The sequence below is a fragment of the Hirundo rustica genome, chromosome 1 (assembly GCF_015227805.2).
Source record: "Hirundo rustica isolate bHirRus1 chromosome 1, bHirRus1.pri.v3, whole genome shotgun sequence".
Classification (NCBI taxonomy): domain Eukaryota; kingdom Metazoa; phylum Chordata; class Aves; order Passeriformes; family Hirundinidae; genus Hirundo; species Hirundo rustica.
This window is the reverse complement of record NC_053450.1, coordinates 57,279,984-57,299,327: the sequence shown is the minus strand read 5'-3', so window position 1 is coordinate 57,299,327 and position 19,344 is coordinate 57,279,984. Positions and strand designations below refer to the sequence as shown.

Genomic DNA, 19,344 nt, shown 5'->3' with positions numbered 1-19,344 from the left:
CCAGTAATGAGAAACTAGTCTTCCCCTGTTTAGGTCATCTTATAACGCCAGCAATAATTACTGAGTCCATCCACCACTTCTTTTCATTTTAAATATCCAGTCAACTGTTTTCTCTGTGTGTGTTTTTAGTCACTGTTTTATGGATATATATACTTTTCCCTTAATATATCACTCTTCTATTTGTAGCAATAAAAATATTTAAATTGAATAGCAGTCTTGAGCCATGATAACATAAAATGTATTGCACCAGCTGATACAACATGCCCCTGGATCAGTTTTGGGTAAACAATCATCTCTTTTCTAAAACAAAAGCAGGAAAACTGAAGCTGCTTTTCAAGGTTAGGAATATTTCTTAAAGTTTAACCTGTTTAGGCCTTCATTTAAGAAAATATGACCAAAATGGCCACAATTACAGTGCAGGAGTATACTGGCAATGGAGAGTGCATGTGTCTCCTCCATGAAATGCTTTTGTAGCCACTAACACCGACACTGAAGACAGTGCAAGAAAAATTTCACTCAATGTAGATGGACCATATTTAAAGAGGCCAGAAGAACCCAGACTGAACACTCCTATAGAGCTGAATAATGTAGCTCTTCCTCCTGAAGAAATGTTTTTATTTTGGGAAATGCCTGCTTACTTAATTCCTTCTACATGCCGCAGAAATGAGATACAAATCCACTTTATTACCATCACAAGTAACACATGGGGTCACATAAAGTTCCCACCAGTCCTATTTGGGGAAATGTGAGTAGCCCAATGAGCATCTGGTTAGAGCTCTTCATATTTCATTGAATGAGTATATACTGCACAGCTAAAAGGAATTTTTACTCAGTAAGTGATGCTTCTCTTGTAATTGCTCTTGAAAAAGCACTGATAGATCCATGTGAGTTCAGTCTCCTGTGCTAAACAAACCCTTGCTGCAGCAATCGCAGTATATTCATAATTAGCTTTAAAAAGTCCCTTTGTTATATTATTCTACAGATAGAAATACAGTCCTGCAAAATGACAGACGGTTTTGAGATACAGTTAAGAATTTAGCAAAATTTTGATAGAGCAGATGGAGGACATAAATATGAGTTCACTGTGAAAGAGTAGCACAGTGATGGTGACCATGTGGAGAAACAATTAGCCGTAAACTGAGAGGGCAGTGACATATATCCTTTAGAAAGCATTTGCATGTGCTGCACTGCACCTCTACGTTTTTGTTGGGTGCTGATAATAATGTAGTTTATTGTGCAATACATGGTATAACTCCCCCCGGTGACTATTATAAGGCCATTTGCTTTTTGCACCTGCAGTTACGTGCAAAAAATATTACAAGCATATACGCACAACGTCTATCATTCATCCACCTATCATCAAATTATTTTTTCCAATTATGATGGCAAGCACAAATTTTCAAAAATAAGAGTAGCCCTCAGATCAGATGACCAACAGTGTACCATGCATCTTTAGTACATGCCTAAGAAACTGCTTTGCGAAGTTGCCTTGCATTACAGACAAAGCAATGTAGTCCTAGAGTCTAGGTTACATAAAAAAGAAAACCCAAACCCTCTAATGATTCACCTCCTACTTCACCCCCTCATTGCTTTGCTTTACACGAGTCAGCAAAAGCTATTTCCAGAGTGCTGTCCGACACATCAAAGTGACATCAGCAAACACTCCGTAATTACTGTAAATGTAAATTGTAAAACTGTACAATGGTTTCAATTGGAAGGGATCTTAAGTATCACCTATTTCCAATCCCACTGCTATAGACAGGGCACCGTCCACTAGAACTGGCTCCTCAAAGCCCCAACCAATCTGTCCTTGAACACTTCCATGGATGGGACATCCACGACATCTCAGGCAGTCTGTTCCAGTGTCTCACCACCCTCGCAGTGAAGAATTTCTTCCTAACATTTAATCTATCACCATCTTTCAGTCTGAAGTCATTGTCCCTTGTCTGGTCACTAACGCGCTTGCAAAAAGTCCCTCACCATCTTCCTACCAGTTTTCCTTCCGCAGTGGGATGAACAAATCATCCCCTGGCGTAGCTAAAGGCTATGTCCTCTCACCCTGTCACTGGTTAGCTGCCTGAGAGGAAAGCAAGCCGCACCCTGCCCACAGGTAGCTGCAGATGCTCGGAGCTTTAGCTGCCTCCGCCGCCACCCCGCCCCACGGGCCCGGCCCCCGCGGCGGAGGGGGAAGAGGCGCGCGGCGCGGGGCCTCATGGGATCTGTAGTTCTCTGTGCTCCCGCCGGCGCTCCGCGGGGCGATGAGAGTTCCCGGCGTTCTTCGCGCGCAGCGCCGGGCGGCGGGCCCGGGGCGGAAGCAGGCGGACTACAGTTCCCGAGGTGCTCCGCGGGCGCCTCCGGCCGTTCGGGCGGCGGGTCCGCGCGGCGGTTGAATGCGGGCGGGCGGAGCGGCGCGATGGAGCTGTCGGCGCTCGTCAGGAAACTGGGTAATGGCTCCCTTCCCTCGGCGCTGGGCAGGGGTAGCCTGCGGCCCGGCGGCGCTCCGCGGGAGCCCAGCCGCCTCTGGCCGGCCTCCGCCGTCCGTCGCCGCTATTCTGCCTGCTGCTTTTCCACTCAGCTCCCCGAGACAGGCGTGGAGGGGGCTGCGGCGCTCCCCCAAGGGGACATTCTTCCATAAGGAAATGCCAAAGGCTTCCCCTTCAGACACGGTGCCTTTCGATTCAGTGGGCTTGGGTAGCTTTTTGTCCGGTTGGTGAGTCCGAGGCAGCTTTCCGTACCCACAACATACTCTGGTAGAGGTTCCGGCAGCGGGTTATGTCAGTAGAGGCTCATTTAGTGCTGCATTCTATCAGTATATCGTATAAGGGCTCATCGCTTTATAATCATGCAAACACGCTTGATTAGGTTGTTGCTAGTGAGTGTAATCATGTTTGTCTTCCCGGCAGGGAATACTGGCAGTTTATAAGCCGGCTTTTTTTTTTTTGCTGCATCTCTGGCAGTATTCTGTTTCTCCAGATAAGAAGAAGGAAAAAAAAAAAAAACCAAAAAAAAAAAAGTCAGTTAATTTATGGGTTTCTTAATCCCTTTTTCTTGGGCAGGTCATGAACTGACGGAGATAAGAGAGAGATCTTTGAAGACTATTCTGTTTAAACTAGACCACAACTTGATTTCCTATGCTGATCTGGTCCACCAAAGAGCGCTTTTTCGTAACCTTTTGGAATGGTTCAATTTCCCAGTTGTACCAATAAAAGAGGAAGTATTAAACTTTGTGAACCGTTTGATCAAGGTATAACACACTAACATTCATTTATTTTTAAACTATATGTTTTTAGAATGCCGAAGCTAAAAATAAAGCTAGATGTTACTTGACTTTGTAGCTCTATAATGAGATTTTTAGAGTGTTTTACAAAGATAGGAATAATAAAGCCACTATGTGTAGACCAAAATTAAAACAATTTCACCAACTTCAAATACGTCAGAAAGATAGCTGAGGAAAATAGTTTTTTCTGGGTTTCTACTTTAGTTTCTCTGCTTCTTCAGTTTCTAATTTACTACTTCATTTTTAACTTGGAGCACAATTTGCAGCTAAGCATCTGCATTATTCCTAGAAAGTAAAGATTTGAACATTGGTGCAATTAATTGGAGAAAATGTTACGGAAACTTTAGATAGCTTAGATTTTTACATTCTTGTGTTTTAATCACTAAACTGCAACTATGCAGAGTTTGAAAGCAACCCATCCTTAATACTGATGGGTGGATGTCATGGTTTAACCCCAACCAGCAGCCAAGCGCCACATAGCTGCTTGCTCACACCCCACCAGTGGGACTGGAGAGAGAATCTCATTGGTAAAAGAGAGAAGACTCATGGGTTGAGAGAAAGACAGTTTCATAGGAAAAAGCAAAAGCTGCATGCATGAGCAAAGCAAAATGAGGGATTAAATCACCACTTCCCATGGGCAGCCAGGTGTTCAGGCATCTCCAGGAGAGCATGGCACCCTTACGTGTAATGGCGACTTGAGAAGACAAATGCCATCACTCCAAATGTCTCCCCCTTCCTTTTCATTTCACCCCTTTTATAGAATGAGCATGCTGTTGGAACTAGATGATCTTTAAAGTTGCTTCCAACTCAGGCCTTTTTGTGATTCTGTGACAGGGAGTATCCCTCTGGTCAGTTGAGGTCACCTGTCCTGGCTGTGTCTCCTCACAATCTCCCATGTACTCTCAGATCCCTTGCCAGAAAAGCAGAAAGGCCTTTGGTTCTGTGTAAGCCCTGCTTAGCAGTAACAAAAATATCTCTTTATTATCAACCCTGTGTTCAGCACAAATTCAAAACACATCCCCCTGCCACCCACTGGGAAGAAAATGAGCTCTACCTCAGCACAATGGTCTAAACCAATAAAGGCAAAATATAACTTAAGAATTTAAATTGTTTTCCTTCTTTCCCCTGCTGCTCTCTATTCCCTGCCCCCATCCAGAGACCTTGAGACTCTTCAAGCTAACTTTGTCAGTTATTTGTCTTAATGTAGCATCCACTTGCTGCCCAGAAAATGATTGGAATTGGTGCAGTGGAATTCTTCTCACAGCTTCGCTCCGATGTGGATCCAAACTTGCAGGCCATAATTGATGGGATTGTGGATGGACTATTCTTTCTTCCTTCTGAACTCCCTTCTAGTTCCTCAGTATGTTATCAAGCTCAGTCTCAGCCTTCAGTAGATCAGCCAGGTAAATCACATATTTTGACCTGTAATTTATTTTATATTAAAAGGAAGCAAACGAAGGGGCTATGAGAAGCTGATTTCAGGCAAATGATTCCTGAGAGATCAGTGAAGTGTGTGCTAATCAGATTCTGCCAGAGACAGTAAGACCTTAGCTAAATCACCTGGTATTATTCCTGTAATGGAATTCCCTATCCATTTCCTCAGTGTATAATACCTGTTTTCTGTAATGTACAAAGAGCATGACACAACTTCCAAGGACAGCTTTATTGCAGCAAGTGGGTTCCAACTTTGAATAAATCTGTAATTTAGCCAGTATGTTTGCTGCTGTTCTTTGTATAGTAGGCTTTAGCTTGGAAAGCAATTCAAATCCTACAAGAAAAAAAAAAAGAAGGAGAAGGCAGTAGTTGATCCTAATAGAATGATTTTTGAAACTACAGTAGTTTCTTAGTATTGCACTATCTACTTAGTATTGGATAAGCATTTGTCATAGAAAAATACATAAACTTTCTTTAAAGATGTCACATTATGTGTGAAATGCTCTTGCTTGCATCTGTCTGTTACAATGATTTACATTTAGTCCTAGATGTAGTCTAACCCAGTTGGTCCTCCTCTTCTACCTTAAAAATTTTAGAACAGAATTTGGAGGAGAAAATTACATATCATATTACATTACTTCCTGCTTATTGTGGGAAAGACACTGCTGTTACACAGTGCATGTAGCAGTAATGACCACACCTCTGTCACTCATGCTGTGCAGTCACAGAGATAAAATAATTTTTTGGTGCTTTCTGCCACCTCTCTAATGCCTGGAGATTAAGTTCACTAGAACTATGTACTTGGTGATTAATTTTTGTTTTTGTTTTCTTCGTATGCCCGCATAGGAGGAGATTTTTTACCTAATGTTTCTACTGTATGAAGAATAATAGTCTTCTACATGTGGATTCTTAAATTATATATTTCTGAAACTGTTTATACTTAAATTGTATGCATGTGTGGAGGGAATAATCGTAATGCTTCATAACAGGAGAATTGTATTTTTCTTTCTGTTTCAACTTCCAGTAACTCCAACGTTACTGGAAAAAATTGTAAACTAATAACCTGGCATTATTGAGTTTGATCCTCTGAACCAAATATTATGGTCTAGAGAGATTGCTTTTAGTGTTAACATTTCTTATGTATATTTTTATACAGTTTGTAAATGAATGACATGTAGCACTATACATGCATCTAAGAGGGAAACTTTTCGGGTGACCCAAGAAGACAGCAGTTTGGTAGAAAAAGGTTTTAAGTAATTATTTTAAAAAGTTAATTTTGTTACTACAGACGTAGATTAAAGGAAAACAATTTATTTGGCTGCCAGTCCTCCATCAGGCAATACATTTTGTGTACTTGTTTTTGCTATTGTTTGTATGGTATGCAAATTAGTGTAAAAAATGGGGAAAAATGCATCCTTTACAGTTGCAGAATATGTTTATAAAAAAATTAACATTGACACACTCTTTTTACTCCATTTTTCTGATCATCTGAGACTATTTTAACCTATTCAGGAAACTGATTTAAAACTCAAGGGCATGAGGGAGGTAGTTAAGGAAAAGCATGAAAATAAATCGAGTTTTTCTTTTTCGTATGTGTGCGTTTTTTAAACTTACCCCTTATTTTATTATTTTAGTTCTGCCTCAAGAGGAATTATCCACTGGATATTTTTGTCAAAGTAGAAGTCATCTGCCGCAGTTAGAAATATCTCCCAAAAGAACAGTTGGTATGTGTAGTTATAGAAGAATATGTTAATTACCAAGAGACCTTCGAGTTGTAAGTTAGATGGAATTCTATTACAAATGTGGATAGCAAAATTGGCTCTTCCTTTTCCTTCTGTTATTCTGTGAAATCTAACACCACAGAAGCTACAATTATAATGCTTGTAAAAATGACATTCATCTTAATAGATATTTCCCTTTTCTACTAAATAGTGTAGCTCTTTGGAATATCTAGAGTACATTAGAAAGTGCTGCAATTTAAAAATCATTTAAATTGCCAGTGTTTTCTGATGATCTGTGTTTCATAATCAGAAGTTGCTTAAGGGATTAAGTACCTTTTATTTCAACTAAACTTAGTCTGAAGTACTTTCTACTTTTTAGAAAACTGGTTTAGGTGCTAGGGGAATCTTTGCTTTGTATTTAAATAAAAACCAATGTTATGCTTTGATTTTTTTGTCAAATAATATGAAGTGTTTCACTGACAAGCACAGATCACAAGTCTTTGCCTGTACCAGCATACTAGTGGCAGTTCACAGGAGAGTTTCTTATTTAAAATACAGTATGGTGCTGAGATCTGGATTTTAAAGTAAGACTTTGCAGTTACTGTAGGTAAATCACCAGTTGAATTTTTACTAGCGTATCAGCTGTCTTAGGAATTGCACAATAATTGTTACAAGCTTTAAAGTTAAAAATAGCTTTAAAGTTATTTTCATTACAAAGTTATTATGTGTCATAATTTTGTAAAAATAATAATTTCTACTACTTTAAGAGTAAAACCATGAGGTGAATTTTCCATTTTTAGAGATCATGCTAATGGGTAAAATATTGTTTAGTAGCAGATAAAAATTATAATTTGATTGAAAGCATGATGTGGCAAATTGAGTATTCTTCCATGAATGCTGTGTTCGTTATTTGCTAAAGCTTTCTTCAATAAACATATTTCATTTGGATTTGGTATGACCTTAGTGCTGGTATTAGACCTTAGTTTTGGTATTGCTGAAAACTCAAAAGCATTTGAGTTTGTGCAAGCCTGTATTTACTAAAAGATATTTCTATATAAGATAGTATGTTGTTTATAACTTTTTTACTTTGCCTTGGATGTATACAATAGAATATTTCTTTAAAATATGTTTCAAGACATCCACTCTGGTTTTTTTGCAGTGAAATGCTTGAAATTTTCCACATTTCCTTGGCTAACTCTGACTTCAACCGATAGACACGTTCTTTCATCAAATGAAAGGTGCAGTAATAGAAACATTACAATTTCCTCATAGTTTTTATTTTTTAGGAATAGTGGCCATTATTTTCTGTCCCTCTGCATCGTGAGGTTGTTCCTGTAAATAACCCAATGAGCTAATCTTTGATAAATGGTCATAAAAACTGGGCTGAAGCTGGGCAGTGTCACTCTCTATTTTTTGTGTTTAAATCAGTATATTTGGGTCTTTTGTTCATGATATTTCAGTCAGTGTTTTAAATTTCTGAAGTGGATCAAAGATTTTTTTCAGCTAATAATAGAACAAGCTGGAAAAAAACAGTATTTACTTTACCCTCATAACTGGTTGGTAGGAAAATCCCTACTTTCAGTAGTAGCTTAACTAAGTTTAGGCCAATAAGTTTAAGTTCAAAGCCTTATCGAGGCACTGAGTCATTCCAACTGTCTTTCTGCAGTGACTTTTTTTTTTTTTTTCTTTAATTTAGAAAAAGTGTTTGAACTCTGCCCCAAGGGAGAGTTCTGTAGTTGGGATTCCTTGTGAGTTGTCCCAAAGCTCTGATAGATTTCTAGCATAGTTTTTTTCTGTGTGTTTTTTGTTGTTTGTTTTTGGTTTTGTTTTTTTGGTTTTTTTTTCCCTTTTGAAAGAATTCTGAAGCTGGAGAACCTGTTTAATATTTAATTTCCTTTATTCTGGAGTATAGAAAAGGAACACAGACTTGTAACACTGGACATACTTGATTTTTTACAGTGGTTTCAGGAACAGTCGTTTCTGAAACAATTGGAAAAAGTGAAATAGACTATCCTAAAGTTTCTTGTAATTTACTAATATCATCTTAGAGAATAGGTAATAAATTTCTCCCTTTATGGGATTTCCTACTTAAGTAATACAAGTGCTTTTGAGTTATACATGAACCTTAGTAATGAAAGAAACTTTCTTAGTGGTATGAGTTATATTACTTGCTGTATACCACTGAGATAATCACTAGCTTCACAGGGAATTTCCAGTAGTTCTTATTTTAATTCCAAATTCAGAATCAATAAAGTTATTTCTCTTTTTGGAACCAAATTTTACTTGTGGGAATTGAGTTTGTTCGTTATTGTATATAGGATTCATATAGCTAAGGAATAATTCAACTGAAAAAAAAAGAAATTACAATAGAATTAGAGATTTTTTTTCCTTTAGATTCTTCAGTGTTATGATTATAACTTTCTTGTAAAGGCTTGTTCAGGCTAATAATTACTGGTTGGTTTTCTTTTAATTTTAATACATATTTAAATATGAACTTGTAGCTCTTTGAGGAGTAACAACCAGAGTTTAATTTGGAGTACATGTGAGCTTCTTCAGGATGTGATTATGCAAGATTTTCCTGCAGAGATCTTCCTTCAAAGGCCAAAGATTGTACAGGCAAGAATTCACATAAAGTTTAAAGTTTTTATTGGTATAAGTTTTGTCAAGGGTGAATTGATGCAAATGATTAAAATTGTTTTTACACAAAATAGTTAAACAAAAGTACCTTTATGCTAAGTGCATAAGAAAGGGGACATTGACTACATAATGTGATTTTTAAGTTTTTTGCTTGTAGCAATGTATATTGCTAATCAGAAATGAAGTAATACTTTGTTTCTTCTGGATAAGATAAATTTGTATGGCTGTTGTCTGCACACACTCCAATGGGCTCCCATAATGAAAGTAGTGACTTTATTGGAAATATAATGTGAAACTTAGCTTCTTCTCTAGGCCTGATAATCTTGCATTCAGTCAAAAAACAGTAGTTGAACCTATTTATTCTTTGCTGGGATTTTGGAAAGCATTTGGAAACATTTTTGTACTATATTTAGAGTAAGACTTGCTGGAATTGTTCGTGAAGGTGATTAATGTTCAGGTCTCAGTGTTGATGGTTTTGTCTTTGCAGAGCCTTTTGTCTCTTCTAAACCTGGCTTTTGGAGGAGATGGGAGACACCAGTTGGCTTTGCAGGCTGTGTCGTGCTTGCAACAGCTCTGCATCTTCTTGAGAAGTAGGCTTAACTTCCATAGAGATCCAAGTTTTTCTTCCTCAGAGCAAGGTAAGTATTTTTAAATATTTGAGATGCTGTTGTTTTTACTACAGATAAGGCTGTCTAAAATGACAGAAAAAAACCAAAACCAGAACCTTATGGCAAATGTAATCTTGTGAAATGGTTTTGCTAAAGGGATGGTGTTCAGTGCTATTAATGTTAATTGAAAAACTTTGAGTACTTGCATTGTTTTAAAGTACTTATTCAGTTTTACTTTTCTGTGATTCCCCATTCATCAACTTCTCCCAGTATCCAATTGTTGGTTTGTCAGCAGGGGAGGGATTTTTAACTAAAAGTAAATTAAATCTGTAAAATAAAAGTGGGCAAAGTTTCAGAAAAGCTTTCAAGCTATTAGTACTTAACAATGTAGTTACTAATTTCATGAGCTATGTAATCTTTCTTTTTTTATGTTGATGGTTGAAAATAGTTTAATCATTGTTTTGAATTTTGAAGTCATGAGGGCTGCTTCACAATGTTCTTAATGCTTAAATGTTGTAGATTTAATTATGTAGATCACTTATAAAGGTCTTTTTATTTCCATTTTGTCATCCAAATTGAATCAAAACTTTGTTTCTGTAAATTGGTAGTCTGCTTCTCTTCATAAGTTTGCCACTATATTTGGTGTCTTAATAAATGGTACTGGCTGCTAATTCAGTTACAACATCAACAAGTCCAATAGCCTTGCCCAGACACTGTGTTTCTATTTTTAAAATTCAGGATTTATGATTCAGCTGGAATCTTCAGTGGTTTTTGCCTTGGAATTTGGTTTCCAAACTCTGCTACTTGCCATTGATCGGCTGTTCTAGGTCATCAGTATTTACTTGGTGTTTTTCCCCATATCCTGCCTTAGTTACTTTTACTGTTTACTATGAAGTATCTTTCAGGATAATGGATACTTCTAAGGGAAAATATGTTCTTTGTGTTGCATAAAGGCACAGCTTCCCAGAATTCATCTATATCTTACTGTCAAGAGGCAAGAGGTGCTCCTCGTTCTCAGAATCCATCACCTGGAAGTAGCAGTCCTCGGCCCTCTGTAATTGGACGGACAGTTCAGCGTCCTAGAGGAGATGGTCAAGATTGGGATGCAGTATCTTCTAGGTAAATGAAACAGGAAATAACTTACACTTCAGTTAAAAGCATTTTAATATAGCTTTATTTTGTCAGCTCCTTGTCAGTGTGTGCATTGATGCAATGGTTTTGGTAACTTGTGAAGATTCAAATCATGTTTATGAATTAAACCATTCTTAAAGTGGTGTTCAGAATACATAAAATCATTGTCATGTTTTGTACCCAACCACCATTTTAAACAAAGTCTCTTCCTATCAATTGTTATTGCTTGTGCATGTATTTGTAAGACACAGAAAAGCATTTATTCAGTCTATTTCTGGAAAGTCAGGGATTTTTCTTTCTTTCAGCAGATGACCTCATAAGTTCTTTTAAGTGGAATGGCCATCCCGTAGGTAACAGTATATAGTATTGACAAAAATGCTATGCTGCATAAAGATTTCTCTTGAAGTCTTTAAAATTTGTTGTTAAATGTGACAACAAATTTCAGTTCTATAATGTAAATATTTGACTCATATAAAATGATGAATTGTCTGTATACCCTCAATATGTAGTTTTTGTGCATGGTTTTGTTGTTCGTCTTGACACAACTTAAAGACTTAAAGCTGCTGTTCAAGCACCAATGTCTTCTAGTATGTGGGATTTTAAAAGTCCTTGTAAATCTCCACTGTGTGCTTCTTGGTAGTTCTTCTGAGTCTCTGTGATGTATGGGCTTAGTGACTGAGTACTTCCTAGGTATTCAGATAGACTATGATGAGAATAGCTCGATTGTAAATGCATTTTGACAGTCATATTAAGAAGTTATTTTTATTTAAGTCTAATACATTAATTTTTTATCATGTAACTAATATGGCACTGTCAATGAATTCCAGGCTTTATGCCTTCTAGGTCCTGGCTGTTTTCCGAAGAACAGGTGTATGTTGTGCAAGAGAGAGTGATGGCTGGGCTGTCACTCTAGAAATGAAAGCTGCATAAGAATCAGTACCAGTTCAGGCAGTGATGAGACTTCTAGAAATCAGGGAGTGCTAATAGGGTCATTTTATGAGCTGTTCATGACTGCACACTTTTATCTTCTTGCATGCTGTGTGCTGCAGTAGAACTGTTCACTGCCCATGAATTTCATTTCTTACAAAAATAAAATTTAGCCTGGAGGTAGCATAAAGAACAACATAGAATAGAATAGAAGATATGATAGAGGGAAATTACAGTAATGTTGCTCTGACATTTCTGATTTTGATAAGGAAGAGCTGCTTTTAGTGAATCTTGTCTTTTTCTACATAATTGTAATGTAAATTTGTTTATCGCTATTCTATATGTAACTCTTCTTTTCCTTCTTCTTTAATCTTGAGACTCTTCAATCTATCTGTTTGTCTGTTTCAAATTCTGCCTGGAAACTTAATCTTTCCTCTTCTGAATTGTTTTTATGATTGATACCTCTCCTTCCTTTTCCTCTGGTAAGTGGAGCCAAGCCCCAACTACATATTGCTGAATTGTTCTATTTTGCTTGTAGTTTTCTATTGTCTTCTTAATTAGTCAGGATTTAATTTCTTATAGGCATCTTTTACATTTAATTAGACAATAGAATGTAACACAGTCATGCCACAATTCAGCTTTTTCAGCTTGTTTAATAATAAAAAAGGGAACCAACCAAAACCCAGTTTTAAGTAATATAGATTTTTAAAGCAAATCAAGATCGCTGAACATTGTTTGGGATGAGAAAACTTAAAAAATATGTTCTGATTTTTATTAATTATAATGCTGACAGTGGAATTAGATTACTATTGAAACAGTTGAAAACTAATACAGTTACGAACTATACAGTGTTCATAATATATGAACCATATATACTAAATTTAATAATATGTTCATATATCATAGATAACAATTAAAAATATGTCTTTCATTTAATAGCACTCTGTATAGGTTGTAATATATATTTGATTACACTTAAGGCTTTCTTGGACAAGGGAATACTTCCTGTTTTACAGTGCTTAAAGTAGTCCTAAGGAGTAAACATAGCTCATGCTTCTTAATTTTCCTTCAAAGTTTTCTTGTGGCTAGCTATATAGAAAGGTTTTTATATAGTAAGTATAATTTAGGCTGAAATTTGATTTAGTAAGTGGTCTTGCTTCAAGCAACTGATAGATTTTGTTAATTAAAAAAAAAAAAAAATCAAATCAACTAATATTTCCCATGCAATATTGTATTCATTGCATGTGTATTTCTTCCAGTATACAGCTCTAAGTGATTTTGAAGATGATTGCCAAGACATTAGGCATTGTGATGCTACCTGTTCTGTCATTTAAAAATACAAACAAAATGCCCCTCTTCCTGCAACACTGGTAGATAGCAGAGAAAGATGGGGATGGGAGGAGGGATATACTTAAGGCAGGAGTCATGAAAATACTTGATTATGTTTTTAACATCTGTACATATGTGTTTTCTCTTTGCAAGGGTTAACTGTTTCTTTTTTTAAAAAAAAAAATTGTTTGTTTTTTGTTTTAAGTGGAAACAGTACTCAAGCAAATGCAAACTCCAGAATCTCTCTGCATTCCCCATTTGATGTAGGACATATTGACCTACCGGATATTGAAAATGAGGACACTTTGGAGTTACAGATGAAGCAGCTTAGCCTTCCTCAGTTCTGCGTTTCCATCCTGGAACATGCAATACCTCTTCTAAGAACAGGTGAGAAAGTTTTGAGTTAAGTTTTTAACTTAAGTATCTTTCCCATCCTTCATGCTAGATGCTCTAATGAAGTTGGTTGATGAGCCGAGTACCTCAAATAAATAAGGCCCAGATGATTACTGATGTACTGTGGGTAGCTGCAACAGATCTTTTCAAGGGACTTTGTTCAGGCCACAAAGCTTGAATCTTCTGATTGATTTCCAGAATTGCTGCAGAAGTTTTAAGTGCTTTTTACTGACAGTGGCAGGAAGTGAGTGTATGGTGCAAAAATGGTGTGGCAGGATAAAATGTCATTCAGGAAGATGAAAAAATAACCACTGTTAACCAGAGGTGTTCTCCAAAGGATCTGTTTAAGCATAGAGTTTTCCTCCTGTTCAGGAAATAATAAACAAAAATTCTGGTGATAGGCTTGTTTTTATTCTTACAAGTGCAGTGACAAATGGTTTAAGGAACATAAGTAATGATAGTCTAATTGCAGATTTTAATTTATAGAGGTTCTAAATGACAAAGCCCTTTTGGAGGGATGGTATTTTTGCTTCTAGGTTGTCTAAAATGGTATTTAGCTGTAGAATGTAATGTAATTCAAAACAGGTATTGGTAAATGCTGTCAGGGTTCCAAGTACAGGAGCTGGAAGTATGCCTCTATGACTAGGATACTGAAAGTTAGAGGCTTCAGCTTATAAAAATTCTGTGAAATGTGTATGAAAATTATTCAGTTGTTTTTTGTTATAAACCAACTAAAATGAATTAAAGTTTTGTTTTTCTCTTTCAGAATAGTGGTATTTAAATATTAATTAGTCACAAGCACATTGATTACTTCTAGCATCTTTTATTTATAATGTAAAACTGCAGAAAATTTATTTTCTGTCTTTTCCATTTCTGTCGCCTGTCACTTCAAATCTGCGGAGTTAAAAGACAGTTTTTCTATATTTCAAGGTTCTTTCTTTCAGGTGGATCTGTCTTTGTTTATCATCCCCTTAGGTTTTTTACACTTTTTAAAACTCTCCTTGGTGATATTTCTTCATTCTTCCACTGTGTTGAAATGAGACACAGATCGTAAGGAAACTAATATTATCCTGTTCCTGTTGATCTGAAAGCCTGTGATCTGAAGGCGCACTGTGAGACAGTGTGATATTGTCAGACACTAATACAGTTTCTCATGCAGTTATATTTTGGGTTGTTATCTTTAGTAAAATCAACAGGCATTTTTATGAATATTTCAATCAACTTATATGGTATAGTGTAGATTTTATTTTAGATGTTGAAATTAATGACTAAAGGAAAAAAAAACAGTAAGCTTATTGTAAAATTTGCTGCCTTTTATTTTGCAATGTGATGTGTATCTTAGTTAAGCTTAAATTCTGTTCCTTGTAGAGATTTTCACTGTCATTTTTCTTCCTTTGTGCTGACCTGCCTTGTAAGTGAAGTCATTGCAGAAATCGGTAGTGGTGTTTTGGTTTTGGTTTTTTGGGGTTGTTTTGGGATTTTATTTATTTATTTATTTATTTAGCTAGTTAGTTAGTTAAAATTGAGAAATTTATGAAGTTAAATTGGCCTAAAATCAATGGAAAACAGAACTTTTGTGAGATAGGTAGGACCAAGCTTTCAAAAAGGCCTTGTGCCGTTCTCTGTCATTTCTCACCCAAAGCAGATGACCGAAGCTGCAAATTGTGCAAAGTGTGGTTATTATCACTACATATCTGCCACAGAGATAATTTTTTTTCCTCAAGTATATCAACAAAGCTTCTGCAGTGTGTAAAAGAGATAGAAAAATCCACAGGAAATTAATGTTTAATTATAATGAACAAATAGAGCTTTATCTTTTTTAAACAGATTATGTTTTGAGGATTTTGAAGGAGGCAGAATTTTTATCTTAGTTAAAAGATAAATTGAAAATTCAATGGTGTTGTGTGAAATCCATCTATGATTTTAAATAGAAACATACCACCAACAAGTAACTAAGCCAACAGTTGCACTACATTGAATATATAAGGGAAACTGTCACCGTATGGTTCTTTAGGATGTCAGACAGTTTTGGCATTCTCACTTGTGTGAGGTTGAAAATATTTGGTCTGGCTCCAGATATTCTGCCTTTGTGAAACCTAACTCCTCTGTTTTCTCATTATCTGGGGACATCAGGAGCATGTTTATATTTGTAGTAAATGTAGGCTGTAGATGTCTGAGCTCAGGCCAAGTTTCTTTGTGGCTGCATAGTCAAGCTTAAATTTGTACAAAGAACAAAAGTCACTGATAGACCAGATTAGCCTTGTAATTAAGAGACACTTAGAAGAAGAAATGAAAATTAATAAATACCAGCCTAAAAGCAAAGGGAAAACTGTTATGGAGAACTGAGCAGGTACCTCAAGCAGGCATTCATCTTTTTATCTTTTAAAAGATCTCAAACAAAATAATCTGTGAAGAAAGGCGTTCCTATACCAAAAATGGATATTAATGGGCATAGTTAATATATACAGAAGATTTGTAACACATTAGTTTGTGTCTGGATGGGGGAAATTACTGACTTTATTATGAACTTTAAAAAAGTTCAGTAATCAGATTTACAGCAGTAGTAAAGTTCATGATTCTTTTCTTAAATAATTTTGAGATAGATTTTAAGGAAATCAGATTTTTTTGTAAGTATACAATTCCTTTAATCTGTTGTAACTTTGGTTGTTGTCTTTTCTCATTCACAGCTATTAGTGATTGAGGACAGTTAGCATTACTTTTGTAGAAGCATATAGGAAAATTCAAATACTGGAATTTCATATGAGGAATTCTCTTGTTTATAGTGGTGTCTTCTGAATATCGAAATACAATATTTTGTTTGTATTTGAATTTGTCCTCCTATTTGTGTTTGTAGGCAGTAGGAGAGTGACAATGGAAGCTCTTGAATTGCTTGTTGAAGACATGTCTCTTATTGGTGACGCTATTTCTGAAAATGTTTGGGAAGATGACAGCCTTTTTGCATTGGAGTTGGTAAGGTTCTTCAGGTTTTGATCAGCCATATCTGTGTCCATTTATAAGCTTCTGACATTTTCTGCAGTGATTCATATATCTAAGCTTCTACTGAGCTATGTTTTTGAAAAAATTAAAGTAGTTTATTACTAGTTCTATTGATGACACTTTTTAAAATGTAAGTTCTTTTACCAGACAATACTTGGAGTTTCACCTCAAAAAAATAAGCAGCTATTAAGAGAAACGCATGTAGGGAAAAGAATCTGAGGGAAAAGCACTGACTGTAAATGTTAGACACCAATTTGATGTACATAACAACTTTCCCTTTCTTTACTCCTTGTAAACTATCTGTCTAAAAATAGGGAAATAACTGTTCAGATCCAAGACTGGAATTCTAAGATACATCCATGCTATCCATTTCCTACGCAGTAACTACAGATCTGCACAAATTTAAGATATCCTAACAATGTTGCATAGCTGGGAAAGAAAGGAGAGGCCTTTCTGGCCTAGCAGAGATTCAGAGAATTAATGTGCTGTTGACTAATTAATTTAAATTGCTGAGCACAATTGAGAGTTTTTATATACATGAATTATAAAATTAGTGAATAACAGATAAAATAATTATGACTTGCTTTTTTGAAGACAAGTGAGAGCTGAAGCATAAGCTGGCATGGCTCAGGCATGTAACAAACCTACCAGAGCTGAAGACTGAAACTTGTCTAAAGACTTGAATTAAATGTAGTCTTAAATGCACCTGACTTGAGTTAGAATTCATGAAAATGCCACTGAATACAAAACAATAATAGCTGCAATATTAATTAATCAAAATATTGCTTTAGGCTTTTCTATTTTCTATTTTATAAATGGTAATATTTATATTTATAGGACCTGCTAGTAAAATAATTTTTTCTTTGAATTTCATCTACCTATCTGTGAAAATCTACTATAATTGATCAACATCACATCAGGGCTAAAGATTCCTTGCAGAACACTTAATCTCAGAAGCTGAATATCTCTGTCTACTTGTTTTATGATCTGAATCAGTACAGTTCAATGCCTATAAATCTGTGAAACTACAGTAGAATATATCATATGTATACCATACTGATTATTATTAGTAAGATAATGTTTGTTTCCAGGCTACTAACAAACAAACCTCTGCAAATAAGGTGGGTAATGGTATTCAGTTAAATTGATTTTTTTTTTAATAGGGGAGAGGAAGGCAAAAGTTTTGCTGTTTCCATTGAGAATCAATAAAGAAAAAAAAATTCTTTGATGTTTGAGAAAGTTTTTTGTAAATTTTTTTTTTAATTTCAAGCTAAAGCTTTATTAGCAGGCTCAAAACAGGACATAATATTTCCTTATTAAGATGAAACTTCAAAACAGGTAAAATTTCAGAAGTTTAAAAGTATAGTGAGCAGAAATTAAGGTGGTGGGGGGAAGAGAGAAAAGTGGGATAGGGAAGGAGCAACCAGGAATGAGTAGTTATTGAGCAAAGTATTCAGAACTAATAGTGAAAGTAGACTGAGGTCTAGGACTAATGCATAGGTGATAAACACAATGCTATGTATTTTGCAGTGTTTATTCAATTTTAGCTTGTGTAGCATAATTGTGCTAATGATACTGCAGGTGCTGTGTAAATACTGTAAATATACAGTGATGTTTCATTTTTTTCTATTTATTGTATTTCTGATTTTGTTTTCAGAAAGACAAATTGCTTCTGGTCTTGGGTTTGCTTGGAGAAACTATATTATATCACAAAAGCAATATTAGTGCAGAACAGCCCAAGGTGATGCTGGTGCATCACCAAATGGCGTTTATTAGCATTTCACTCTTCACTGTCAGATTGCTCCAAATACTTCTCCCTGTAGAAAAGGTATGTCATCACTGATTATAAGTGATTGTCTCTTGGTTTTGCATTTTAAAAAGGCAGTAAGAGATACCTTCCCTAGGCATCGATACTGAGAAAATAGCCCCTTGGACAGAGAAATCATTGGGTGATGCATGATCACAGATGGCAGCTTTGTCCGTTCTTCAGTTACCAGTGTATTCTGCAGATTACAAATCTTGAAAGAAGCGTTTTTAATACAGTTTGTAAATGAGTTTTTGAAATTCAGTGTTCTTTTTTTCTGATGTGATGTATGGTTTGCAAAGCTCTGCTGCCCCCTGCTCGTTTATAGCATTCATGTAAGTCAGAGTAGAACTACATAACAGCTAAAATCATCACTCTTAATCTAATGGAACATAGTTTTAAGCAATTACGTTTTTTGTAAATTGGAGTGATTTTAATTGTTCTTGGCTTCCAGTGCTCCTTAAAAATCCTATTTTAGCTCTTGGGATTGGGGTTTTTTTTTGTTTTTAGGATAGAGGGGATTTTTTTTTTTATTTCAGCTGGGAAGGTCTGATGAAGTTTTCATGTGATGGAAAGCGCTAGATGTTTAAACCTGAATGGATTTTAATTTTTTGGACGGGTTTTTATTAGAATGTAGCTTTTCTTAGACATTAGTCAGTTGGAGAAGAAGATTGATTTTTCACTTACAAGGTTTTTGTCACAAATGTTAAGTACCTGAAAATAAGTGTAGATGTACTAAGCTAATGACTTCTCATAATTTTTTTCTTTTATGTTCTTGTGTACCTAATGCAAAGTTTCCATTCTGTGTATAGCAGTTGGAACAAAGTTACTGTATTTGAGGTCAAAATTTAAATTGAAAGAATGTACACTTGCAATTAAAAATTAAAGAAAAAGCCCCAAACAACAAGAAAAATCCCAGTCCTTAGTTTGCAATATGACCACGTGGAGCTGTAGACAGCTTTTTTTTTAAATACAGAAATAATTGTGGTTTGTGTATTCTCTGCCATCTCGTGGTCAGACAGTGAATTGACTTTGGCCAGCAGTGTGCGGTGCCTGGATCATACACAACCTTTGTGACTGGTTGCA

General features: G+C 35.9%; 1 protein-coding gene across 7 annotated transcripts in view; it reads left to right on the top strand.

Moving 5' to 3' along the window:
- The first annotated feature begins 2,348 nt into the window (after positions 1 to 2,348).
- RTTN (rotatin) overlaps positions 2,349 to 19,344 on the top strand; it is a 79,842-nt gene continuing 62,846 nt past the window's right edge. For 3 of the 7 annotated variants that reach the window (XM_040082559.2, XM_040082551.1, XM_040082576.1), the window contains exons 1-11: positions 2,349 to 2,444; positions 3,057 to 3,244; positions 4,485 to 4,680; positions 6,346 to 6,435; positions 7,592 to 7,670; positions 8,934 to 9,048; positions 9,557 to 9,707; positions 10,631 to 10,796; positions 13,270 to 13,451; positions 16,312 to 16,427; positions 18,112 to 18,282. In XM_040082559.2, the coding sequence (XP_039938493.1) occupies positions 2,414 to 2,444; positions 3,057 to 3,244; positions 4,485 to 4,680; positions 6,346 to 6,435; positions 7,592 to 7,670; positions 8,934 to 9,048; positions 9,557 to 9,707; positions 10,631 to 10,796; positions 13,270 to 13,451; positions 16,312 to 16,427; positions 18,112 to 18,282 (1,485 nt within the window). In that variant the 5' untranslated portion in view covers positions 2,349 to 2,413. Of the gene's footprint in view, positions 2,445 to 2,632; positions 2,711 to 3,056; positions 3,245 to 4,484; positions 4,681 to 6,345; positions 6,436 to 7,591; positions 7,671 to 8,933; positions 9,049 to 9,556; positions 9,708 to 10,630; positions 10,797 to 12,106; positions 12,218 to 13,269; positions 13,452 to 16,311; positions 16,428 to 18,111; positions 18,283 to 19,344 lie in introns of those variants that run through there. The other 4 variants (XM_040082569.2, XM_040082585.2, XM_040082603.2 and 1 more) reach the window with 4 other exon arrangements.